The 27,151-nt window shown below is 41.8% G+C and overlaps 1 protein-coding gene across 12 annotated transcripts in view; it reads right to left on the bottom strand.

Annotated features, from left to right (window-relative positions):
• GHR (growth hormone receptor) overlaps positions 1-27,151 on the bottom strand; it is a 157,468-nt gene that overhangs the window by 92,247 nt on the left and 38,070 nt on the right. For 2 of the 12 annotated variants that reach the window (XM_026797258.2, XM_074533197.1), the window contains exon 1: positions 26,482-26,620. The exons of 5 other annotated variants lie outside the window; for them this stretch is intronic. Coding sequence is in view for 1 of the 7 variants with exons in the window: in XM_026797256.2 (XP_026653057.2) it covers positions 26,482-26,630 (149 nt within the window). In the remaining 6 variants the exon portion in view is untranslated. Of the gene's footprint in view, positions 1-26,481; positions 26,685-27,151 lie in introns of those variants that run through there. 5 more of the 12 variants (XM_026797257.2, XM_014271783.3, XM_074533191.1 and 2 more) reach the window with 4 other exon arrangements.

The following is a 27,151-nucleotide window of genomic DNA, read 5'->3' as shown; positions in this document are numbered from 1 at the left end:
TATTGTCGTTGGAAGCATCAAGAGATACCGTTTTGGATTTAACTGCAGAAGAAAACTGAAACAGTTAGGTTTATACCAGAGAGTAAATATGTTGTGACCAGACCCCTATTCAGTTGAAATTATTATGGAGATATAAAACATAATAGAAACCCAGTTGGCTGGGTTCAAACGAAGTTGACAGTCTACAAACTAAGAAAAAATAACTCAAGTGAATTTCCCTTATTTTCTCTAGTTCAAATGTATAAACGTTTAAGAATTCTACATGAATGTCAAGTTTAAATAAACCAAGTCAATATGGGAAAAGAATATTTTCACCTGTTAGAAAAAGTTGTGATGGTGATGAGAATTTCTTTTCTTAATGAAAGATGAACAGAGTCCTTATACTTCTGCTTCAAGGTCTTTTCCTGCTGTTCTTTTTTTGTCATAGTTTATTCTTAACTGAGAACATCAGGGATTAATGATGTCCTTAAACAGTGCTTAGCAAAAAAATAAGAGTCTGTAATATTAAAAATGTGAACAGCTCACAATGGTATGCATTATACAGCTCAGACATAGCTCAAGAGCCTGACAAATAATAGACAAACATTCTTAGGCTTTTGAAGACAAAGGTTTCATGTCCACAGAATTATCAGTGTCTCCAGAGTAACACTTGCAATTCTTGGGCTTGTTATTTCTAGCTCACATCTTGAAGAATGTCATGTCTTTGTTCTTTTTGGAGAACACGTATTTCAGATATTTCAAAAGCATATGAAAAACATGGCACAGAGGTACAAATTACTATCCTTCTGTTTGACATCAGCCACTGTTATTTTCAGGTGTATTCTCTTATTCTAGTCCCCAAAAAAATCCTGGTATTTCAATGCTATATTCATACAGGTCAGTTTATTTTATTTATATTCCTTTACATTTAGACCTCTGCTTTGAAAGCCAATTACTTGCCAGCTGCCAGCTTTAGAAAGAAAACACAAAATGATGCAAATTAATTTGCTATTCAGCACAGCCAAGATGAATTGCTCATAAACTATGGGTCAACAGTATGAATACACTGAAAAACTTCCCCAACCTAAATTTACCTTCTGTACAACAAAAACTTTCTTACTGAAAGGCAGAGCTGTATCATCGTCTATAGACACTGGGCTTGTGGCAAACCAAATAGTTCCAAAAAGAACTACATGAATTCTTTATTATTGCTCCACTATCCAAATTATTTATAAGCAAAATTCAGTAGCTGCACCACCTGCACTGAGGCAGAGTGCTCTGTCGTCTCTCTGGACTGCACAGGAGGACAAGTGCTGGCAGCCTGACAGCGTGGGAAGATGGCATTTGCATCGGGTACCAGAGGAGGCATCAAGAGCCACTCAGCTTCCATGGAAGCAGCCTATGCACAGTATAAAAGAGTTCTGCATAATATTCCATGAGATTTTGATAGATATGCTGGACAAAAAATGGATCAATTTCAGGTACCACTGCAAACTCATGCTGAATATAGCTCACACTTAATGCAGCCATCTTGTTTTAAGAAGCACCTAGCAAGTTCAATATATAGCACAAGTTTTGGTTTGATTTTTGTATTTAGGTGCTACTTATGCAGATTCTAGTAGTAGTGGTACTTGATAAATACATAAATAAATATATTTTATAAATATATTTATATTTATATAAATAAAAGCAGTTAGACCTGAAAGTTCAGTTTCTGAAAATCTGGACCATTAGAGCCAAGCCTTAATGTTTTTAGTTTGGCTGCTGTGTTATTAATACAAGGTGGAACCCCACGGCACTCTACAGGAAGCTGCTTTGTATTTATAAGCTTTTGAATCCTATTAACTCCAGGCATTACTAGACACAACTGCCCAGTGACCCAGTGGTGGCCATCAAAATCTGAGGTGATGCAAGCATGAGGTATTGGGATTTGGATACTGCACTGACTGCCAAAACCACAGGACAGCACCAAAGCATATACATACAATTCAAAGTGTCTTGAACATCTTGATGTTAAATATGAGGTTCTGGGGAAACAGACCTTGCTAAGACTAAATTGTAACATGTAGAGATTAATTATGTTATTGAGAGAAACTTCCTAGTGTTTTGATACTACCAGAAACCAATTATACAATATAATAAGCACAAGAAAAAGAAAAGCCTTGTGTGATGTCTCTGTTGAAAAGCCATTAAAAACAGTTTTATGCGATTATGAAATTGAAACTAAAATGCTATTCCATCCTTTGAAATTAGATCTTCACCAAGTCAAGGCTTTCCTCCTGTTAAAAATCCTTGGTCAATTTGGCCTGAGCATGCATCAGGACATTCCTTCCTCCATCACAGGAATTCACCATGATTGCTTCTTTTTACTTGAAAACATTGGAAGAGTGTCCAGGTCTTCTTCACCAGATTGCTGAAACAAAAATGACCTCAATATAGAAAGTCAGAAGAGGAGCAAAAGGACTAGTATCAGATGTCCTCACTTGGGCTGGGTGTCAAAATAAACACAGGAATGTTCCCAAGCACATTGCTCCTGAAAGAACAATTATGCCTTTCCCATGAAGCCTGGTTATCTCACCATAGTCCTTGGCAGATCCGTGGCTTGGGTCAAGTCCCACAGCTGAAAACAATTCTTAAGCGTGTTTTAAGAACAAAACATTTTAATAGTAAAGAGGTAGCCATTCTGCAGGTCTCAGCTCTGGGTAGGCTTAAAGTACCAATGCACAGCTCCCAGGCAGCTGTTTCCACCGGCTGGGGATACCGATCTCAGAGGGATGCTGCAAGGCCATTTTTAAGGGGCTTTGGTACAACACCAGCGTTGTGGTTTGACACTGACAGGAAGTAGGTTTTTTTTTGGGATATGCTGTGGTCAAACCAATGGGTGCTCAGATTTTAATAGTGGCACCTGATGTGGCCAGTGGGGTTCGGACACACCTCTGAGAACACACAAGGGTTAAAAGCAGAGCTGCTCCCCCAGGAGGCTCTCTTGGGACTTCGAGGGAAAGAGGTCGGATCTCCCTCCCCAGGGAAGGGCAGCCCTGCGGTAGGCCTGGGGCCTGGACAGAGATGGGAGTGAGGAGGCCCTTGAGGATGGAAGGGTGGAGGAGCCCCAAGAGACATCAGGCAGCCACCCCCACCAGGGGAGAGAGAGGGAGAGCCGGTGTCTGAATGTGATAGCGGCCGGCCCAGGAGGAGAAGGAGTGTGGCGAGAAGGTGCCCGGCAGGGCAGCTTGGGAGTTCCAGAGCTCCAGACAACAAGACTGAGATATTTAACCCTTTTCTTGCATGATAGAAACCTTGCAAATGCTGATCCTACTGGACCTGAATGAGAAGAGAGATAAGAGATAAGATAAGAGGGAATGGGCCAAGAGGGAAGTGCAGAAGACTCTTGAGTGGGGGAGAGATGACGGAGTGGCCTTTTGGCTGGACTTTTGTTGTGTGGCCATAGACTGAACCATTTTTTTTCTGTGACACAGAGACTGCATTGAGGGGGAGGCAGTGCCTCAGAACCGGGAGGGTTCAGTGTGGGGACCCCTCGGCCCCAGGGGGTGAAAAATTGTGGGGGGAAAGATGTCCCAAAGCAGAGACTGTGCCTTTTGGAGTGAGACAAGGCATCCTTGAAAGATAACCCCAGAAGCAGCTCTGGTCCATGCACGGTGGTGAGAGCACTGGGCATGGAAGGAAGATGTCATGATGGCAAAGGACTTTCCGGGTGGTGTGAGTGACATGGAAGCACACGAGGTTTCAGCGTGTTTCCAGTTGAAGCCTATGGTGCAAGAAGGACTCCTCTCCTCTTGATGAACTAAAGATTGAGTATTCTAAAGGGTGGTGCCAGACTGAGAGTTGGTGATTTGGGGGAATGTATTGCATTGGGAAATTTGGTGGGCGGAGGAGGAAAATGCTTTTGTAAGATTTTCATTTTCCTTGTGTGGTTTTTTTTCCTTTCCTTGTAGTTTAGTTATTTTCTTGTAGTTTAGTTAATAAAGTTTTCTTTTTTTTTAAGTAGGAGCCTGCTTTGCTTATTCCTTGTCACATCTCACAGCAGACACCAGGGAGAGGGTATTCTCATGGGGGCACTGGCATTGTGCCAGTGTCAAACCATGACAACCAGGAATGCTACAACCATGCCTTGTCTCATCTTGAACTTAGTCCAAATACCCCTGTGGCTCCCCCAAAATATGTCATCCAAGGAGGCTCTCCTGCAGAAAGGATAGAAGGATGAAAGACAGGTGCTGGTGCTCAGCAAAAGCACCTTTGGGAGTACTCCTGGCATGGCAGGATGCACAAGACAGTATTGGCTTGCCCTGTTTCACACCAGCACAACCCCATGGTGCTGTCAGGAGGATATTCCAGTGAAGTGATGGACAACTGCCATGTGAAAGAGCCAAAACAAAAAAAAATGTAACATCTTGAAAAGAAATGCAAATATCTCTACTATTTTTAAATACTGTCAATCACACCAGTTGTCAAGCTACTTTCAGCAGAGGTGCAGTGTTATTAATAAAGAGAAGCTATTAACAAAGACCAAAACTGTGGAGGTTCATGAGCGGGCATGCTGGGAATAGACAACAAAATCTGCAGAAAGCAAAATACTGAGAAAATAAACTTGAAAATCCAATCCAAACCAAACCAATCAACCAACCAACCAAAAAAACTCTCCCAAAAAACCCCAAAACCTCCAGACCTTTTAGCAGTCTACAATATCCCTAAGCTCAAAAACTCTTTACCATATTGTTGAATGCTCAAAAGAGCTACAAACCACTTAAAATTTTCCATTGTATTGGAAGTATTTTTCTGCAAAGGAGGGGATTTTAAACTAATTACATTTATCATTAACACAAATGTATTATACACCAATGTTAGACTCTAATAACAGCTGGGAAAGAAATACTTAATAATAGTTATTATTTGTACAGAGTAATGGTCAAATAAAAGTGTGTTGTAAATTTGTTTTGCTGGTTTTATGACCACATATGTCAGAAGAAGACACCTATACTGTATTGATGTTTATTTATGGTCTGGGTGCATCTGGAACTATTTTGTTGCACTCCTTGTGCCTTAGAACACTTAAAACTGCATCATCTCTCCACTGGTTGGAGCAATCATTTGTAAAGCACCCACTGAGCTGTAAATTATGAACCACTATGATCCCATGTCCATTTCAGACCCAGGACTGACAGATTATACCAACTGGCTTGATAAACTTGTCACAAAAGATTCAGGGTGCAACTGCTCAGCCAAAATACAGGTGAGATGCACAGAGTGAATCAGGGCATAAATTAGTCTCCAAGCACAAATCCTTAAAGGGACACATCAAAATCAGAAATCAGTTCTCCACAAAATGCTACTTAAGTTCAAGTTATCCCAACTAAAATACACTGCTGGATTTTAGCTATTTTTCTGATTTTGTGTACTGTATTTGTCTTCCTTGTTGGTGTAAAACTGACATACATACTAAAAATTAGTTTAAAATGCAGTGAAAAGCTGAGAGCAAAAACCACCCAGCAATAAAGAGAGAATAATAATTATTTATTAATTAAACCTTTATTAAAAATCAACAATTAATTCTTTTTCATGCATTCTTTTATGGACTACTGTTTTTCAGATCATTTGAAGCAAATCTTACTTCCCACTAGGCATTTCTACAACAGTTAGTGCAAGTCATAAAAAACTGTAACTAAATCACTTTTGAAGTAAAAATACATAAAGGCAAAACAATACAGCTATCCCTCCCTAAACTGATCACTTTGCAACCATTCAGTAATTCAGCACTAAGAATTTAACTACTGAAATGTCCATAAAGTGAGACAGAGAAGAGGAAAACATGATGTGAATGTCACCATTAGATGATCTATGTCAAGCATTATCCATTCTCTGATAAAGGAAATCAAATCAAAACCTGAAAGGTAACACTAAAGGTGAGAAGGATGAAAGCACAACTTCACCAGATGAAAGCACAACTCCCATCCCTTTTGCACACAGCAGCAGAGCTGGCCATAGTCTGTACCACGGGACAAGGGTTCAAAAGTTGACGTCTGTACAGTGTGTGCAAATACAAAGCAACAGAAACCCTGAGGACAGTGAGGAGAAGGCCATCGCGGCCTTGTGACTAAACCTCACTTTCTGCACAGGTAAATAAATAATAATTAGTTTATAAAAACCTCATGACACAGAGAGTAGGCAAATTCTATGTCTTTATTTTGGGGCGGCCTTTCGTGAACTGGACAGAAAACTACATTTATTCAGTATCTGCTCCTGAGATCATAATCAAAACCACGACATGCTTTACAAGTAAAAAGGCAGACAAGGGTTTTGAGACTTTAATATCACTAACTCTATCAAATAAGAAAAACAATTATCAGAAGGCTGAGACCAAATTAATGTCTGGGGGTTTCTGGTGGGTTTTTTTTTTCTTTCTTTGTTTTTTAAAACTAAACTGATTGCAGCAATCAATAAATAAGTTTCAAAGAGCTCTTTCAGTAAAGACCAGGCCTAGCCAGCAGGTATTACATTACCAGTCATTATCAATTAGGGCTCACTGGGCACAGACATTATTTACAAAGCAAGAGTTCTGGGAATCCACTCATGTGCTAAAAGAACTTCTGCACTGCTCCAGACTGATGTTAGCAAAGCTAAGTGCTGTTTCATTAAATGCAGTGCACACACTCCTTAATGGAGAGCAACTTTAATTGTCAGAAGGAGTCCATCTTTACCATCTAGTGTGGGATAAACACATTCATGTTATTTCAGGAATTTCAGGAACAAGAGAAAACATTGTCCATTTCTTTTTTTTTTTTTCCCTCAGAAAAAGATATAAGTAAACTAGACAAACATTCTTCAGAGCTACTAAACTCTTTCAGCCTTTAGCAGATGTAAACATAGAAATGGAAGGTTAAAAATTACAAAATATTGCAGCTTCTGAGAGCTATCTCAATTCCATTCAGGCAGACATTGATAACTTCAGTTTATAATGGAAATAGTCACAAAGGGAAAGAAAACAGGACAAGTAATTCTGATAAGTCATTTTGTTATTTCTCAATAAATCCTTCTCCTCCCTTCTCTAAATGCCTCTTCCAGTAGATACATCAGAACATCAGAAACACATTTATTAAGTCATATGTACTTTTGAAAAGCCTGCTCTTTTGATATTTTGATGATTACAAAGTATGCAAGTTACACAAACCAGAAATATCACTGTAGCTGCATTTGACTTGCAGACACAAAGGGAATGTAATTATTAGCTAATGATGCCGATGGTCAGCACAGCAACAAACCTCTGCTCTGGGTAATCAAGATGTGAAGAATTTAGGTTTGGGTGCAACAGTATGAGCCATAGATGACACAGAGATAAACAGCAACAGTCACTGCAAGAGGAGAAGGTTCTGGAATGCTGTTAGTATTTGCACTTCAACAACGAAACAAATACACAAATGAATATATCAGTTTCTTTTTGAGAGGAAAACATCTTAAGTAGTACAATTAAAAAGATTTTTAAAATCCTCCAATGCAAACAATTAAGTATAATTGTCCCTCCTTTTAATTAAAGGCCACTTGTCACCACCCTGAAGTGAGAAATAAATTGCAAAGAGCAAAACAGTTCAGTGTTCATCTATCTCCCAATGATAAGTGGCATTAAGAGTCATTGAGTTTAACTGTTGCTTAAAGAAAAAGTATGAAAAAGAGAGGGCAGGATGTGTCTTCACTTTTAAAAACATCTTAATGGTGAAATATGCCGAAATTCTGTACTTTTGGTAAAGTTTGGGTAACATCCTATTAACTGGGAGCACACTCTCCTGAGATAACTACCTTCCAGCAAGCAACACAACTGCTGGTTATTTTAACATGGAAAGTAATGTTTTTATATTTTTAAACAAGTATGACTCAGTGCTTTTTTACTCCTGTCCCTTCCTTGCACTTGAAACAGTTTTTCCAACATTTCCATGATAAAATGCACCTCGCTGCTCCCCCGTAACACCGCCCAGACATGAAATGAGCCCTTTTCAAAGAGATGCATGAGTTCTCATTCTGCACCAGTGATTTCCACACTGGTTCATGCTTAGAGATTGTACTGTAGAATAGGGACTTCAGCAGTGTCCACCTTGCGAAAGCAAGTAATGCAAAACACATATATCTGTACATCAGTTTTCTCACTGGTTGAGAAAGAAGATGCAGAAAAAGATGCAGTTTCTACTCTCTGTATTTTAAATAGCTGAGAAATTCATACACCAAAGATAGTGGATGGGACTGTATTAAGAAGTTACTTGACTTGCAAAGCTTACCACAGGCATTCAAGTGTTCGAGATGCTAGCTTAAAGTTGTGCTTAAAAATGAGCTTTCTTATTTCTTCTGGGGCACCAGTCTTTAGGATTTACATTTGCAAAATCAGTGTATGCAACACTGAAGGCTGTAAAATTTCATTAAAAGCAAGAGAAAGTCATATTGCACCTCTTTGAAAATTGAATGCTTTAAGGCATTTTATAGCACTGTGTGTAAGATTAAATCTCAAGCAAGGTGCTAAATGGACATGGAGGTAAATAGGGAGCAAACCAAACAGAATGAACCTTGTTATATGTACTCATCTCTTTTCAGATCCAACCCCCTCCAAACATGACAGTATCAATAAATAAACAGGATTAATGAGAAGTGGGGCTATAGCCCCCCATAAGGCATTTAACATTACTGACTGCCACAATATTCAAGTGGACAGTGCCCCTTTTTTTAAAAATACTCTTCATTACAGTCAATTGCCTTTAGCAGAAGCTCATACCCATAATCTCTCAAAAAGCCACCAGCCTCCCTCAAGCAGTTGAGCGTAAATGGTAACACTGTACACAAAAACACTCTTCCCTCCTGCCTGGTTTGCAAATTTTTATTTAAATATAAATAGCATTAACTTTCTCCATGTGATTAATTTAGCAGGTTAAAAGGTTTACAGGAATATACAGTACTCATTTAAGTGGCCCAAGGTAATTATATCTGAGCTGTCATAGTGGAAACGGAATGCAAAGTGATTGATGCTGCACAGGGAAAAAACATTATTCCTCAGTGGGGCACAGCCCCATCTTCAAAGCCTCTGTAAACCAGTCCTTACAATAGCACTGCCTTTTGTCCTTCTTACCCCCAAAAAGTGTGAAAATAACAATTAAAATAAAAAATAATTCAGCATCTGGATTAAGATGAACAAACAGGCTGCTAAGGGGAGCTCACCTTTTGATATATGAGCAGTCGTGGTCAGCCTCAAAGGCAAAAAGAAGCTGGGATGTTCAAGATAAGGAGATAGGCTGGAGAACAAGGGGGGCAATCTGTGCCCATGATGAGTGGATGAAAGTCAGTAGGTGACCCCTGGCAAGTCTTATTACCTCCTGCAGCCTCTCCCAGATACCAGCCCTTCCTACTTGCCCAACAGTCAGAACTCCCAGCTAAGCATCACCCCCTTGTGCTACCTGCCCTTCTCCATCTCTAGGTACACACCCCATCCATTCATTGTCTCTGGGAATGTGAATATCCCCATCCATGGTGCTAAAAAATCAGTAACATAAATGTCCACTATGCATCCTACCAAGTGCTTTCACAGCAAGAGAGAACAATTACCCTCAGCACAATTTGGAAATTGTGCTCATACTACGTTTTCCAGGAATAAGCCATCTGACAGAATAAACAAGAAAATGTGTAAAGGGATCAGACAGAACTTTAAAGGCTGAACTATTCTGTGTGAGAGCAACAGCCCTATGTACCCAAAAATGAACAACCAGATTCCAAGTATTTTGGAATATGAACTCAGTATTTCTTTTGTTATCAAAGTTTACAAACCCGATTGATGCCAAAGAGAAAGGGAACATTCTCATTTTGCAATAGACCTCAGGGAGAGTGAAAGCCTTTATGAGGGCTCTCCCTGTAGCTGAAAACAAGCAGCCTGCCAGCTTAGGAGCTGTGTTTGCAAAGTTTTGTAAGCAGCAGTTAGGATCCAAAGGGAAGCTGTACTGTCAGATGCTTGGTTTGGCTACTGCAGCTACCACCTTAGTCCATGAAGAAAGGAGAGCCAAGACCTTTACACACTAAAACCAAACAGGACTTTGGTGCTGGCTCTGACAAAGAGCAGCAGGGCATTAATGTCATGCTAATACAGCATAGGACACGTCCAAGATCCACAGCAAATCCTGCATTGCCCAAACTAACCTGGAAATAAAGATGGATGTTTTGTGTTCCACTAAAGCAATTTTCAGCCTGAAGTTTCTTCTTATACACATTTTTTGGGGCGGCATATGAAGGGAAAAAAAGAAAAAAAGATACAGAAAAAAAACCCCAAACAAAAACCTGATCGTATCTAGGGATTTCTCATGATTCAATACACTTTTCTCATTGCTTTATTACAAGATTTAATGTATCATATTGTACCACTGACCAGTGTAGTGTAAAGAGTTACAGGCTAGGCAGCAGTTTTGCAAAGAGAAGAGGGGAAAAAACCAAACCAGTGGAAATCAAAAGGAAGAAAAAGCTGATGAGAAAATGCCATTGTCTCATCGGCACCTGGTATTCTGTAGCACATTAATGGGAGCAGCACATGTTAGAGGGCTTCTCCTTTCCAATACTGCTGCCAAGTGAAAGACTCTGCCAAAGAGGGCAATGAAGATAAAACGTTCAGAAAACCTGACTTGTGGAGAAAGCTTTAGAGAATGAAGTTTGTTTACAGATGAGATGCAAGACTTGTGAGGGAGCAAGGAAAAGGGAGGTGAGCCCAAAGTGCTGCAGCCTGGAAACCACGCTCTTGGTGTTAAAGCAGCTCCTTTCCAGCTAGGTAATGAATAAAAGCAAAACGACCCTGTAGCAGACCCTGTGGAGCTCACTCAAAGGTGATGAGGGACTCTGCTGACCCATCCACATGAGAGGAGGCAGCTTCCTATGCATGCTGCACACTCTCCAAAGGACACAGGTGCGTCCACTCACCAGAATGAGCACCCAAGGTGCCCATCGTGGCACCAGCAGCAGCATCATGTCTACAACACATACAGCACATTATGTCTACTCTTGCCCAAGAGTAGTAATTTGCACAATCAATACCTTGTATCAGTAAGTAATCATTTAACAAAATTCTCTATTTTTCAAGGCATTTCAATATCCTCATGAACACTGTAAAAGTACTTACTTCTCTGTTGAAAAAAAAACCTGACAGCAGTTAGCCTGGCAGCAAAAAAACTGTTTAGTAACAGACCCTTCTGGTGACATGAAAAAAATTCAGTTGGCTTCATTCATGTTGATGCATAATTCTATAGGAAGACTGACATTTTTATCTCTAGCAAATTTATATCATTTTATGCAATACCAAATATTTTTTGCATTTGTATGAATGCACTTGAAATTATTTGAACTTATTTGGACTTATTGAAATTACTTTTGTTTAGTTGGTTTTTAACCGGTTTTTAACATTAAAATAATCCTTCAGACCGAAAAAGTTTTTATTTTAAATGTGTTTATCCAGTCCAGCATTTATGAGTTATAAAGTCATAACTGCTTCTGAGAGATGAAACTATTACTCTAATTCAAGCCAAAAATTGCAACTGGCTTGACTTCTTGAAAACTTCTGTTGTTCCAGAAAAATTACTATTTATTTCATCCAGTCAGAGGCAAGCTTATAGCGCAAAGTTTATACACATCATTGCACAGAAGAGAGTAATTATCTTCACTGTAAGGGAAAGATTCCAGGATTCCTGCACTGTCATATTTCATCAGGTTATATTCAAAATTCCTTTAAAACCTCAGATTTCAGGAAAATATTTTCCTACAGCTATTTTAGCAAGGTACAAAGAAGCAACTAATATTGGGAATCATTAGATTAGTAATACAGTTTACAAAAGCACACATATTCACCATGCAGTACAGCCACAGGTGACACTATTTGTTTTGTTCAGCACCGTAAATTATCCTGCTATTCCTGAATGCTGGCAGTTCTCCAGGGCAGATATCTTCATATATGTTTAGCATAGCTGACTGAATTGCAAACTATGGCTGTGGCACTGTATAAGTAATAAATTACTGTCATACAAGGCAAGAGTCTTTGCTCGTGTTTATCACAGCAGGCAGCACACTTCCAGTGAAATTCAGCAGATACCACTGAAAAGCAGGCTCTAAAATGAGATGGCTGAGGCGGCCTTGCACTTCTCATAGTCTGTTGAGTCTTTACAGACGGCAAACAACAATTCAGGTATCTGGTGGAAACAATACTACATCATGTGAGTACTCTTCAGCAACTTTAACAAACTTTGGAGACCACCCACACAGACAAGCTACCCTTAGGTCACATTTCTCATGTGCTGGCTGGTACCTAAGGCCGGCAAAAAGCAGCTTTGTGAACGGCCAAAACCAGCTTTGCTGTGGGCTGCTCCCAGAAGGATTTGTCTAGCCCTTCCTGGTGACAAGGCAGGCTCCTGCCACAGGCTCCCATCTCTCCTGGAACCAGGCAGTTGTAGGATAAGTTGCATCAGCCCAGTGAAAACAGCTTCCAGTTAGGGTTGCAGCTCATGCAGCCTGCACTACAGCTCCCATGGCAGAGATAAGAGCCAAATAAGCAGTCTGGGCTTAAATTTGCAGCCATAGCCTTTGAATGTAATTTCATGTCTGAAACTGTTATAAGCAGCCCATGTATAGACACACACCCCAAAAAGCTGCATGACTCTTCACTGCAGTGACTCTGGAGATTTACATTCTGTATGAGGAACAACAGCTATTTTAAGAGATAACAGGCTTCTGTTACCCCAGCACATTTCGAGAGTAGTCAAGCTGTCAAGTGACTGTCAAGAAAGTACAAAATCTAAAGAAGCAAAGGAAATGCTAGCTGGGAAACTCTTTTCTTCATTGGCACAGTTTCTATTTACCACTAGCCTCAGATGAGTTATTGTAGCTCACTTGGTAGCCTGTCTAAAGGGTCAGAACTACAAATCGGCTTCTCCGTACACATCTACGAATTTGTGCATAAAAATCTGATACGCAATCTCAATGCTTTCCTTCAGTAAAACATGCCACAGTATTCAGAATACCTGCAGGGAAAAATCACATAATTACATTCTTTGAAAATAACTATATGCTTGATGATTAATTTCCAGTTATGAAATGCAACAGTTATTATATCTACACATTTCTTTCTCCCAAAAGTTTTCTAACTCACAGAATGATAGAATGGTTTGGGCTGCAAGGAACCTTAAAGGTCATCTAGTTCCCCACTGCCCCACTGCCATAGGCAGGGACACCTTTCACTAGATCAGGTTTCTCAAAGCCTTATCCAACCCAGTCTTGAATATCTTCAGAGATGGGGCACCCACCACCTCTCTGGGCAACTTATTTCAGTGCCTCACCACCTGCACAATACCAAATTTCTTCCAAATATCTAATCAAAACCCATTCTCTTTCATTTTAAAGATATTCTACCTTGCCCTATCTCTGCCTGCCCTTGTAAAAAGTCCCTCTCTGGCATTCTTGTAGAAGTCTCTCTTTTTTTTTTCTTCCCTTTTTTTTTTTTTTTTGCTAGCCTAGCTTAAAAAAATAATCAAATGCATTTTCCTGTCTACAAAACACCCAGGAACATGCCAGAAAGTAATTAGGAATGACAAGCATATAATGACATACAAGCTGCAAGTATTCAGTTTTCAGTCTGGAAAATAAAACACTTAACGGATATGGAATGCTTTTGCTCCAGCTCTTTTATGCATAGCTGGCATGACTGATCTGAAAAATAAGAGAACATGTGCCAGTCTACTTTTCAGGCAGAGTTCAAACAACAGAGAAATTTAAACAGAGGGGAAAAAAAATCATACTAACCACACCAGGTGACTGAACTAACTTCACAGAGCAACGAGTGTATCCAAGGGCCTGCAGTAAGTCTCCATAAAGAGACTGGTTTGTACTTGAAGCATGCCAGATTCCTATTTTTTGCTAAGGAGCAAGTTTTTAGCCATTCTGAGACTGGTGAAAAAGTGCTTGTTTCCAGCAGGTAAGTCATTAAGTGGCAGAGACGAGTTACAAAATAAGATTAACTTTGAGGATACCAACTAGTGAAGTTTTAGTTTTTCTGGATTTATGAAAATAACTTCTAAATAAGTTTGACAGCCCAATGTGAATTTTCTGAAACTATGCTTTTTAGCAAATGCTTAGAGATCTAGTACAGTTGGGAAAACTTCAAAATAAGCAGATTTGCCAGTGAGCATCAGGACAGACTGACACCTTGATTAAAACTTACCCATTAATCTCAACAGAAGCAGAGTTCCTCAGGCTCTGCTTGCTGATGAACAATGGAGAAACGTTTTATCACAGAAAGAAAGTTGTTTTTTCTGTTGTGCAACTTAGCGGCAATAGGTTATCAAAGACTTATCTGTCCCAAATAACGCTGGCACTGTATTTCAACTACTTAGCAAAATAGCTGTGCAGCATATTCTTGTCCTGTGCCTCATAGGACAGGCTTGCTGCCAACTGGGTCACACAATAATCAACAAACCAGACTCCAGAAAGGATGCTAGATTCCTCCCAGCTGCACCTTGAAGCAATCAAACATACTTAGTGGATTTTCACTTTATTAACAAATTGTGCAAAGGGGTTTGATCAGCAGATAACTTCATACTGAGCCGGGAATCGAACTCATGTAAACCTTTCAGTTCATGCTACTGCCAAAAAGAACAGCTGGAAGAGGAATAGTCTATTTGCAGGGTCCCTGTACTCTTGGGTTGGATACACTATCCATGAAACACAATCAACACCAGGCTTATTACAACTTCCAAGTAGTTTTTGCATAAAAACTAAGAGCACAATACATCCAAAATCACACCAAAACACACAAGTATTCCCCTCTTCCAAGAAGAAGAAAAAAAAAGTATGAAGTTCTGCTATGGTTTGGAAAGCAGTGCCATGAGCAGAGGCTTCGAAGGCTCACATCTGGTGAGGTCTTTCTGAACTCACTGCAGAGCCTCCCATGCAGTCATGGACAGGGTTATGGCTCCATTCCTAGCCACAAGCTCCGTATCGCTTCCAGGAGCTACTGCTTGGGAAATACAGACCAAATCTTTCACTCTGATCCCACAATCTGTGCTCCAATCCCTTTTTCACAGCTACACTGAAATCCCAAATAGAAGCTGCTGTATTCATTTCCAGAGCTAACAGGATAAAGGTGAGAAATACTACCTCATAAATATAACTTCTACCTGCTGGTGCGTCATTCAAACTGTAGAACAGTTCACAGAGTATTAATAATCCCCTACAACAACTAGACTGATAATTGGCTTTGAGCAATTTCAGAAAACTAATTCCCACTATAGTGGTTGGTGTTCTCTTTCATTCAGCATGAGCATCTGGCAACAAGTGATTCCACTGAGTAATCTTGACAAAACTTGGAGACATTGTTTTGAATTTCCTTCACAACTTTTCAATGCCCAATGCTGCTAATAGCTGAAGAGAAACTACTCTTGTGGGTCTTCCTGACCCCACAATAAATATATCTAATGGTCCACATGGCTCTTTTTTACCATTTCATCATTTGCTTAAATTGTTAACAATTAGATGACCATGCCCTACACAGTAATTTGCTGGTAATCAAGGCAAGAGCAGCCAGTACTTAACACCCATGAATACATCTTTTGAGCCAAACAATATCAAGAAGTACTAACACTACACAAAATACACATAAAATCTGTAAATTTTTCTGCAGATAGTTCCCCAGAGCCTTATGTAATTTCTCAGAAAGGAGTTACAATGACAGTTTTGAAAGCATCATTTCTCACCCATTCCACACACCACAAGTCTGCAAAGAAAAAGTCAAAGGAATATGAGCATTTGTTTTGACTTTTTTCAAATGACAAAACAATACAATGCATAGGATTGGTTCTTTCCTGTAGTAACTGACAAGACAAAGAAAGGAATGGTAAGAGCAGTAAGGATCAAAAGTCAATGCAAAAAGCCAGAGCTGCCCATAAGCAACTATTTATAATGTAGAACACACAAAAGGTCAGTGCTGTTGAGGCAGAAGTACGTACCCTCCATCCTTGACCTACATTGTTAGAATTACTTGATGTTAGACTTACTCAGTCCCTTCATGCATCCTAGAAAACTTACACAAGGTCAAGTATAGATATTAGCCTGTTAAATGTCTTTTTGGTACTCCTTCTTGTCATTTTTCTAATGGCCAAATTCCTCCAGTACTGTTTGTGTGACTATAGCACCAGCACAAATGACTATCAGTCACTTGTGTATGAACAGCACCAATGGAGCAAAACATAGATTGACATTCCTCTTTCCCCAGAAAATGCCTCATTTCTGTTCAGTAATTGCCTAACTGAATACAGTTGTTTGTTCAGCCTTCCTGCTCTTCTCTATTAGCAAGTTTCCACCTCCAGCGGTGCCACACTTCTACTGGCTTTTGCAGCTCTTCCCCCCTCTCAGGGATGGACACACAACCCAGAGGCTAAATCCCTGCCTGCTCTTCTGGTACTAGAGACCACTGGTTGCTGAGTTCAGATGCATTAGCCCAAAATCAGAGAGACTCCAATTTCTGCTCAGCAGAAGCAAAGGGAGAGGGGCTGGTGAGGAGCAGGGGATGGTAGCTGTGTTTGCAGCCTGCTGGATGCTCAGCTGAAGCCGCAGCTGCCATCTCTGCCTGAGCATATCCAGCACTTTCCCCAAGCTGGTTTCAGCCTGCGCTCTCTGAAAGGCTCCACAAGACACAGCCTGTAAACAAGCACACTGCTTCTGACCAGGTATTTTAATAACATTTTGCAAGAGTACCTATCTGTATTCTTAGGATAGGGAGAGATCAGAGCATCTGGAAAATACCAATCTGCTGGGATATGAAGCAACAATGAAAAGTCCCAAGAAGAGAGAGCTGTATGACCTTCAGGCCCCAAAGCCACAGCTGAGGCTGTTGCTCTGTGGTACTGCTCAATCTTAATGGGAATGAATGTACTTCTCTCATTTTCTAGATATTTGGTCAGAGCAGGTATCTGAGATGTAGAAAGTGGAAAGGATAATTCTTCTTTTGCCCAGAAAGCCACAGTTCTGCTTCTTATAAATAAGATTGTATATACAAACAGTTTACACAAACAGTTGCAGCCTTTTGCAAGATCAGATTCCCTGGCAGGAGCCTTTTAGAAGTTTAAAAACTCCCAACAAAAAAGTAACTAGTGAGAGACAGCTCTTCTATTTCAGCCCTAACAACAAACAGTGTCAGTCCTTTTTTTATTGATAGCTTTTTTGTTTTCACAGTCCAGCATTAGTAAATGAAACAAAAACTGCAAAAGCACAAACAAACAGTATGTGTACCCACCACTGACATATAAAATGAGTAGTTGAATGACATCATGTATTTGATGCAAAAATACCATCTTTCTGTTGCCTCTATTTTTACATGCTGTTGCACTGACAGGCTGCTAAAAAATACTGCAACTAGTATGCCATTTGGAAAAGTCCTACCCTAACAAAAATATTTCTACTCCTAGCATAGCTCTATCCATGAAACACTATGATCTTTAAAATAATAACAATTTTTGAAAATCTCAAATCAGTATGAAAACACACTTCTAGGTGCAATTCAAATTGCATTAGAATTTTTAAATCATTTTGTGGAAGCTGGGTTTTTTTACTGTGTTTTAGTCCAGCCACCTCACATATCCTTAAACAAATCATTACTCTTGGTCTGAAATATGTTCTTTTGATTACTGACCACTTAATGTTCAGTCACATGTTCACATAAATGTCCACTTAAGACAGTGGAACCAACTGCTACAGAGCCTATACCTTCAGTCTTTCCAACAACCATTAGTTCCCAAACTTTCATGTCCTGGTCTTCCTACTTGCACATTTTCCATTTTGTTTCACAAATTATCCACAATCTGTGTATAATCCCTGGCTCTTGATCTTTTAACCTCTTCTCCTTTCCTGCATGATTTAGTAAACTGAAACACTAAACACACGCTAACACTGTGAAAAACTGCTTCCCTCTTCTAATTGAAGATAACTGTGATAACTTGGCTCCTCATTTCCTTGGGTTTGAAATAATGTTCAAATAATAGGACAAAATTATTTTTAAAAATCTGCAACTCCCACCTCAGCAAAGACAACAGGAGCATGGCTATAGAAGGTTCTACATGAAAATTCCCATCATATCATTCAATGTCAATGTGAACAACTAGTCAGGAGGAGTCTCTCTTCCTAAATCCTGTTTTTTCCTTTCAATAGATGGATATTTTTATTCACACTGGCTCCACAAAGTTCTCTTGGGCTTTTATGGAGAGAGCTCTTCACCTTCACCTGCAGCAGTAGAACAGGAGAGGGAAAAGAGACCTGGAATGATTTTCACAATATACCTCATAACCTTAATAAAATATTAACTTTTTATATTTGGGGGGGAAAAAAAAAGCAATAGAACAGGCCACAACAAACACATGGGTACAACAGTGAACAACATTACTTTTCACGTTATGGCATTAAGTGCACTCACCTATGCCATTGGCGGGATGAAAGATACAAGGGCCAAACATATTGCTTAATTTCCCTGTATGCTGGATACAGGTCTTATAGTATTATACACCATAAGCCTGAAAAATCATAGATCATAGAGATATTAAGGGTTAGAATTGCACTGTAATGATTATCTAGCCCCAGTCTCCCCTGTCATGCACAGGGACACCTCCCACTCGACCAGGCTGCTCAAGGCTTTGTCCAGCCTCGCCCTAAACACTGCCAGAGCTGGGAGATCCACAGCTTCCCTGGGCAATCTGTTTCACCACACTCATAGTAAAGGATTTATTCCTCATATCTAACCTAAATTTCCTTTTTTCAGTTTGTTCCCATTACTCCTTGCCTGTCTCTACAGTCCCTGATGAAGAGTCCATCTCCACCTCCCCTGTATTCCCCTTTCAGATACCAACAGGTTGCTGTGAGGTCTCCACAAAACCTTCTCTTCTCCAGGCTGAACAGCCCCAACTTTCTCAGCCTGTCTTTTTAGGGGAGGAGCTCCAGCCCTCTTATCAGCTTTGTGGCTTCCTCTGGACTTACTCCAACAGCTCCATGTCCCTCTTAAATTGGGGACACCAGGGCTGGACACAGTGCTCCTGGTGGGGTTTCACAGGAGGAAAACAGAGGGGCAGAATCCCCTCTATTGACGTGCTGACCGCAGTGCTTTGGATGCAGCCCAGGATTCCCTTGGCTTTCTGGGCTGGGAGCGGTCACTGCTGGCTCATGGTGAGTTTTTCACCAGCCACCACCCCCAAGTCCCTCCCACAGGGCTGCTCTCGATCACTTCTCTGCCCAGCCTGTGGGTGTGCCTGGGATTGCCCAATGCAGGTGCAGGACCTTGCCCTTGGCCTTGCTGAGCTCCCTGAGGTTTGCAGGGTCCCACCTCTCAGCCTGTCCAGGTCCCTGTGGATGCCATCCCTGCCCTCCCCTGTGTGGACAGCCCCACCCAGCTCAGTGTCAGCATCAAACTTGCTGAGACTGCCCTGGATCCCACTGTCTGCATCCCTGACAAAGGTGTGGGACAGTGTCAGCCCCAAGACCCACCCCTGAGGGACACCACTCCTCACTGGTCTCCATGTGGACAAGGAGCTATTGAGCACAGCGCTGAGTGTGGCCATCCAGCCAGCTCTTCGTCCACCAAGTGGATCTAATGTCTCTCTAATGTCTCTCTAATGTCTCTCTAATTTACAGAAAAGGATGGCCTGCAGGACAGTGTCAAACTGCGTAAGCCCATGTAAATAATATCAGCTGCTCTGCCCTGTCCAGCAAACCTGTAGCTCCATCACAGAAGGTCACCAAATTTGTCAGGCAAGACTTCCCCTTCATATAAAGCCACGCTAGCTTTACAATGATGTATAAAGCAAATATTCTTGTTCCTCTTGATTTGATGCAAGTTAGGCAGGCCCCTCACACCACTTAAAGAGGTGAATGCCATGCTTCTTTACTGTCAGCACCAGCACCTCTGTGGTCAGCTAGAGCCCTGAGAACCATCAAGCAGAATCCACTGTAGTCAACCGACTTGTGTGTGCCTTGTGGTGGATGAAATTACACACCACTGAAAAAAACTGGATGTAGTACAACCAAAGAAATGAATTTTCTCAAAGCTACCCATTATTTCAAGGAAATTAGCTGTTCAAACAAAATACCTACCCAAGAACCAGAAGCACAGGCTTCTTTACAACAGTGACTTCTTTTTCTGACATGTTTTCTCAACTGATATGGCCATCCTAATTAAAGCGCTTCAGAGCTGGAAGATACCAGAGCTCATCACACAGTTGCACAAAAATAGCCTTTCTCACAGGGAAGTGGAGGGCCGTTTATCCCCCTGTGAGGCTGCAGTCCCTCCGTGCTGTACACGCTGTCCCGCAGCAGCAGAACTGGCTGGTGTACAGCCGGCCAGCCTGACCGTATCACGTAACAAGCACCTCTCCTGTGCAGTGTTTGTTAGCAACACCCAGCACGAGCAGACCCAGAAGCACACTGCTGCTCTCCAAAGGTCAGGAATCACAGCTGAAAAGTGTAAAGCACTGTCTCACACACTCTTTCTGATCCTACCGCAAAAACACTGCAGCTGTAAGATAAGCTCATTCACACATGCTGGACCAGTAGGCTGGCACTATTTGGAACAAGCACTGTAGTGTTTCAGCTGCATGTGTTGCAGCTATATGTGTGCCTCAGCCAAAACCTGCAAACAGATTCTAGAAAAAGAGCAGGACTTCCCACTGCACCCTGCAAATCATTCCTTCCGGTGGCTCAATGCACCTATTTTACACCCTAAACCATCCAGGACTCAACCTACAAGACCAAAGCCCCAGCATAAACACAGCTCACCAGGTTTGATCTATGTGTCCTATGAAAGAGATGGCCTGGTAGAGTCCTGACCATGCTGTATTCTACTCTGTTTACTTAACATCTGACTTGGAGCTCCTCTGTCTGACTGTGAACTGTCACAGTCATTACGAAAGCTATGGTGTTCTTAGAGGTTTCTTTTTAAGTAAAAGTTCCACAGTGCCCCCCTGATATACTGTAACAGGCTTAGACATAAAATGCAATCAAAACCCAAAGATACAGCACCTTTTAATGGCTCTTCTCTCAGTCCTTGCATCAGATCTTTGTTATTCTTGGCAGAACAGGTAAAGTTTGGTCCCAAAGCAAACTACAACCAGTCTTCTTCAACTCATGCAAAGTAAGGGACAAGAACCACCATCAAGAAGGAATGCTGCTTTGTTTTTCACTCATTTTTTATAGCATCACATAAACCTATTAGCAATGCCACAAACCATCAAAACACCAAACAGTTAAAGCTGTTCTGGATGAAAACAGTAAACAAGGCATTGCTAAGAACAGTTATAAAGTAGGCTTATAACATGGCTCTTGAGCAAACACAGTTTAATAAGCATTCCATAAAAAATTTAAACAACATTTTCAGTCATGGAATGAAGGAGAGCCCAGCTCATTCTCTAGGTAGCACTAAACACATGTATGAAAAAAAAAACCCCATGAAACCTAGCAGAAATCAGACTGCTTGTTGCAGCTGGGAAACAGGTACGTAAGGCAGAAACTGACTACATGCTCATTTAACTGAGACAGCTAGAACAAAATGTGACAGGTGTTTCAGTCTGTTTCTTCTGTCCAACAAGCTGTACTTAATGGTCAGACTATCCCCAAACTCCAACAGGCACAAAGGGAGTTGTTTGGCTGTTCCAATAAGGTTGTAGAGATACACTGCGTGTGGATTAAAACCCAAAACTTTTGCATATTGGTCAGACACAGACATCTGTTCACAGGACTGACACAGGTACAGTTTCTACAAACCATCAATTCATCAGCTAGGGTGACTGAGGTTTGCTAAGGAAAATGGAAGGGGCAATGGGGTTCAGATTGAGATCGCTAGGAGTAAGGCTAGTATTGGGGTTGCAATAAATAAGATTGGAGAGGATGTTGATGATTGAAAAGGCTCTTTGATAAATAGTTTTACACCATCTGCTAGGGGCTGTAGGAGCCTGAAAGGGCCAACAATGTTTGGGCCCTTTCAGCCTTGTATGTAGCTTAGGATTTAGCGCTCTACTAGTGTAAGGAAGGCTACTGCGATTAAGATTGGAAGGGCATAGGAGAGGGCTATGATGAGGTTGATTAATCATCCTACAGATTTACTGTAATATGGAGTATTACTGATCCTGTTTTCTCTTGAGGCTATAAAAACTCAAATTCTATTTAAACGCTTGAATGCTGTAGCATTATAGTTGTTATTAATAACCTCTTTCCAACTTTCCCTCAGAGTTGTTGTCTCTTAACTACTGACTTTTTGTATGAAATTACTATTGTGCATCCAAAAGAATATTTCATGTTTGGACTGACCAATTACAGAGTTTGAAGACCATAATGGATTTGTGACAGTATTTAAACAGCTTTTGAAATTCTAAATATTACCTCCATCTCTGTTAATGCCCTATTTAAATGCAACTGATTATTTGTTTTTATGTTTTCATATATCACCTCTGTTCTAGAATTACAAGCAATAAGCTTATTAAGTGATCAGAGACAGCCATCTGCTTGCTGCCTTAATGAGCACAAAGCCAGCAAAGCATCTTTGCTTCGCACACTCTGAGTTCAGTTTCACGCGCTTGGAACCCATCCTCAGCAGTCACTCGGTGCCTGATGCAGAGGCCAAGCAGGTCTAGCACTGTAATGCACTAATGCTCTGAGTCTCGCTAAATGGCCACAGAAAAAGAGAAAGGGGGAAGCATAAATCATTCCACACCAACAGAATGGGTGCTGTGTTTATTCTCTTAATGCACAGAGGTTAAAATTTTCTGCTACATTTATCAGCATTTCATATCCTCTCACCAGCAGTCACTGTGCGGAGGTTCTCGTCTCTCCAGCGTTCTCCATGCAGCCCTGTATCACCTTCCCCCACAGGACAACAATCCCACACAGCAGATCCCTTCCACAAAATCCAACCACTAGCATGGCTACAGCAGGACAAAAGACTATGTTGCAGACTGTGTCACTACAGGAGTACTTCTGTAACTCTAATTTATAAAGCTGAACGTGATTTAGTAGGTACGGGTGTTGGCATGGCAGTCTGGATCTCTTGGCAAGTCAAAAGATAAACATAAATGGTTTAAATTAGCATGGTAAGTATGAATAGCATGGCAGATAGGGTTTTAAAACTCAGAAATGCTTGATTTGTCGTGTAGTCCTTCAGCTGTTGAGTACATGGCAACAGAGTAGGGCAATATTACATCTGAAAAGTTACCCCAACTCAACTGTCTGTACACTTGCATCCACCACCAATTGTGTCTTCCAGCAGTTATTCCATCAGTAAGAGTGATTTTCATTCTCTTTTACATCCTCATAACATTGTATGTCTGAAATGCCCAGTAAATAGCAAGGCACATTAAATTGTTTAAAGAAGACATTAAGTTCCGTGCTGTTGCAAGCCATTCTGCTACTCTGAAGTATTTCTGAATTTTATACTAACTTATTAATATTGAAGAAGATAACTAATTTTAGGGATTAAGGTATTTTAAATAGAATACATGCTTTCTAAAGGTCAATAAAATATGTGTTTAAATGTATTTTGAATTCATAATCTGCAGTACATGTGATATGGACAACATTCATCTCTGTCAGAAAACAGCCTTTCCAATCTTCTGGGAAAAATTGTTTCTCATACACTGAAAACCAGCTCTTTGGTAACAGGACGCTTGTTCCATCTCTCATGAACTAAAATAATATGTAAACAAACACCCACCTCACACAAAGATTTAGACTAGGATTCATATACGGTAAAGGAAGATTTCCCTAGTGATAAACAGTTTGAGCACAAAGTGTTCCTTCAAGTCCTGACATAAATCTGTTCCTGCCAAGCTAGTATCTCATTGCATCAGCCTTTCGCCTTCACCACACCGAAGCAGCAGCCCCACTACCTCTCTCCCTGCTTTTCTCATACTGCCCTCTCCCCAGAATTACTACCTCAGCTCCACTGGGCCAAAGAATTATCTTTCCATCCCACAAACATTTGGTAACAAGAGAAGAAAACCCTTTCATTTAAAAGAAATATGACTCTCTAGCTAACCTATTACTGAAGGACTCCCATGTGGGCTGAGTAGATTCATTATCACAGCTGGTAGCCTTGCCCTTTCTTACTCCACCAGTTTTACCCCCTCTTCTTGGTATTCCTATAATATTTTTATTAATTTGTAATGCTTTTGAAATGTTTTGATATGTACCTTAAGATTGCAAGATCTTCAACTGGGTGGAATGCAAGCAAGTGCTGTCGTGTCTGATAAAGCACTTATTTTTCAATAAGAGAAAAAAAAATCAAAGCATCTCTGCCTACATTGCTTCCTCAATAACAAATATTTGCAGCTTCTATTTTATTAGTGGAAATCTAGTATTTCAAATAAGATACAGGATGCTATATTTATTGTCTTCAATGCTCCTTCCAATGGTGCAAGATAAAACATAATTTCAGCAGCAAAAGTTTTATTTTAAAGAAGCAAGGCCTAGCTCCAGGTGATATAGGCACTTAGATGTGTACAAACAGTCAGGCAAAAGAGACCCTGCAAGTGGAAGTTATGGTCTAAAAGGACAACTATATACTCACACTTCCTTAGTCTCCAGTTCATGAAAAGGAATGGTACCAATCTGTAAACGGGAAATTTGCCTTCAGAGCTTTTAATCATTCCTTACTGGAAGAGGGCACAAGAGGTCATACACAGTGCTACGTGCCACTTCAGTTTGGAAAGATGTCTAGAACTGGGCTCTGTGGATTTCCCCAACCCAGCCAGTGTGGCACAAACACCCATGGGAGCAGTGCTGTGCGCTGCCTCTACAGAGCCCTTGATTTTTTACACTTGAACGGTGCTACACTGCGCTGTGCAAATACATCAAGACCAGGAGAGGAAACAGCCCATGGTAACAAAAACAATGATTGACCATACTCCGAGAATTTAAAAATATTTGGTGAGTGTCTATAACTTTTCTGTACATGAGTGTAACTTTCAGCAGTTATAGTCACCTATTTGATAAAAGTACCACTACCACTTACTGGCAATGTTAGAAATTACTCCTCAGAAGGATTGGAAGCTGTCTGGTTTGTCAATCCTTCATAATTATTAGAACATGCTAACATCATGAATTAACACGGCAAGTAGCAATTTTAGTTATGCGAGACTGAGATGTGGTGGAGATGAAAGACATCACATTCCTATTCAAACAGCTCAAGCTGCCTGAATAACTTTCAGTATTACTTACATTTATCACTCAGAGCCACAAGACATCTCAATTGCAATGTACTTTAATCTCAATATTCAAAATAGAATATTTTAAATAAACACCAGCATTTAAATGTATCTTAACAAATCTCCTTAAATTGATTCTATGCCCAACTGCATTTTCACTGCTGAAATGAAGTCTATGCTACAGTTAAGAGTCTTTTGGATTTAAGCTAAAAAGATCTTGACAAATAACTTCAGTTTTTCATATCAGTAAATACTTGCTTAAAGCATTAATAACATGGGATCCAACTCAAGTGGTGGGTTACAATTTTTTAATTGCTTCATTCTTACTTCTGACATTATCATGACCAGAAAGATGACCAGGTGTGGGACTTCTGTAGTTGCTTACACAAAAAGAAAAGTTATGGTGACTGAACACCATAAAGTTAATAATACACTATACTCTAAACAAAATATACTGCACTGAAAAGATGAGTAACTAGTTCACATCCACTCACTGGATCTCCAGCATTAGCCCCGTGAGAGTTTGCAACAAGTTTTACTGAAGAAATTACTATGATAAAACACTAGTTACTCCTATGCTATATAACTCCTCTGTTTGCACACTTCTGCTCAGAACATTTGCAGTATCTATTTTTCAAAACATTCTCTATTTTTTATCCTATGCAATACTTATAACTCGCCACACAATAAGAAACAAAGTTACAGACAAATGGCGTTTAAAAAAAAATTAAAAAAAAAAAAACAGGTAGGATTTGCAGGGATTGTATAAACGGGAATAAATCATACAGAAGAAAAATTCTGATTAGGTCTATTACAGCGGAGAAGATTGAGACGCTGGCAGCTAAACGACCATTCTTGCTGTGCTTTTAAAACCCAAGTCCACACAGAAAAGAGGGTTTCTCTGAAGAAAACTCTTTCTCCAGATCTCCGAGGCTAGGCTTTCCTTCCCCGGCACCCCATCCATCACCCACAGAATGGGACGTGACAGGAATTCTCGCCCCCCGCCCGCCGTCCCAGCCCCGGAGCTGACGCCGCGGTCCCGGCCCGGCTCCGGCGCCGCACTGCCCACAGCTGCGGGACACGGGCGGCCCCGCTCCTGGAGCGGCTCCGACCGTGGGGCAAGCTCGCCGATCCCGCGCCAATCCCGGACGAGGGAGGTGAAGCCGGACAGGAGCGGGACCCCGGCCCGTCGCCCCCGGGGGCGGGGAAGCCGCCGCGCCTAGCGGGCGGGCGGGGGGAGCGGCGCGGAGCCGCCGCCGGTACTCACCGACTCGCTCGGAAACTTCCCCCAAGTTTCGGCGGCGCGGCGGGCGGCAGCGGACGGGCCCCCCCCCGGCGGGCGCCGGCACCATGGGAGCGCCTCAGCGAGCGGCCGCCGCGGCCGGCCCCAACTTCTGGGGAGGCAGCGACCGTCATAAAACGCGAGCCAGGGCGGCGGGCTGAGCCCGCACTCCTCCCGCGGGGCGGGGCGGGGCAGGCGGAGAGCAGAGCGGAGCGGAGGGGAGGGACGGAGCGAGGGTGGGGAGATCAGCACTGGGTGGGGGGCGGCGGGCAGCGCTCCCCGGCACCGCTCCCCATGCACTGTCCCCCGGCGGCGGCAGCAGCGCCGGCCTTGGCACTGCTCGCTTGCCGCAGCCCGCTCCGTGCCTGCCCTGCCCTGCCGGGGCGCGGGGCACTCAGCGGCCATCGCCGCCGACTCCTCGTCGTCTTTCACCGCGGAAGCTGCCGGCCGCGGAGAGGGGCTCAGAGCGGCGAGCGGGACCGTGCCTGGCGGGGGGGCGGCTCGGCGAGCCCCGGCCGGTGCCGGCACTTGGGCTGCGCCCCGGGGCTCCGTCTAGACGGGGACGGCGGCTGCTGCAGCGCGCATCCCGGCCGGATGGGCGGGGGACGGCCCCGGCTCCCGCTCCGCGCTGTGGGCGCAGTGCCGCCGGCGATGG

Source organism: Zonotrichia albicollis, chromosome Z, assembly GCF_047830755.1.
Source record: "Zonotrichia albicollis isolate bZonAlb1 chromosome Z, bZonAlb1.hap1, whole genome shotgun sequence".
Taxonomy (NCBI): domain Eukaryota; kingdom Metazoa; phylum Chordata; class Aves; order Passeriformes; family Passerellidae; genus Zonotrichia; species Zonotrichia albicollis.
Note: the sequence above shows the minus strand (reverse complement) of the source record. Positions and strands in the feature narration are given on the sequence as shown.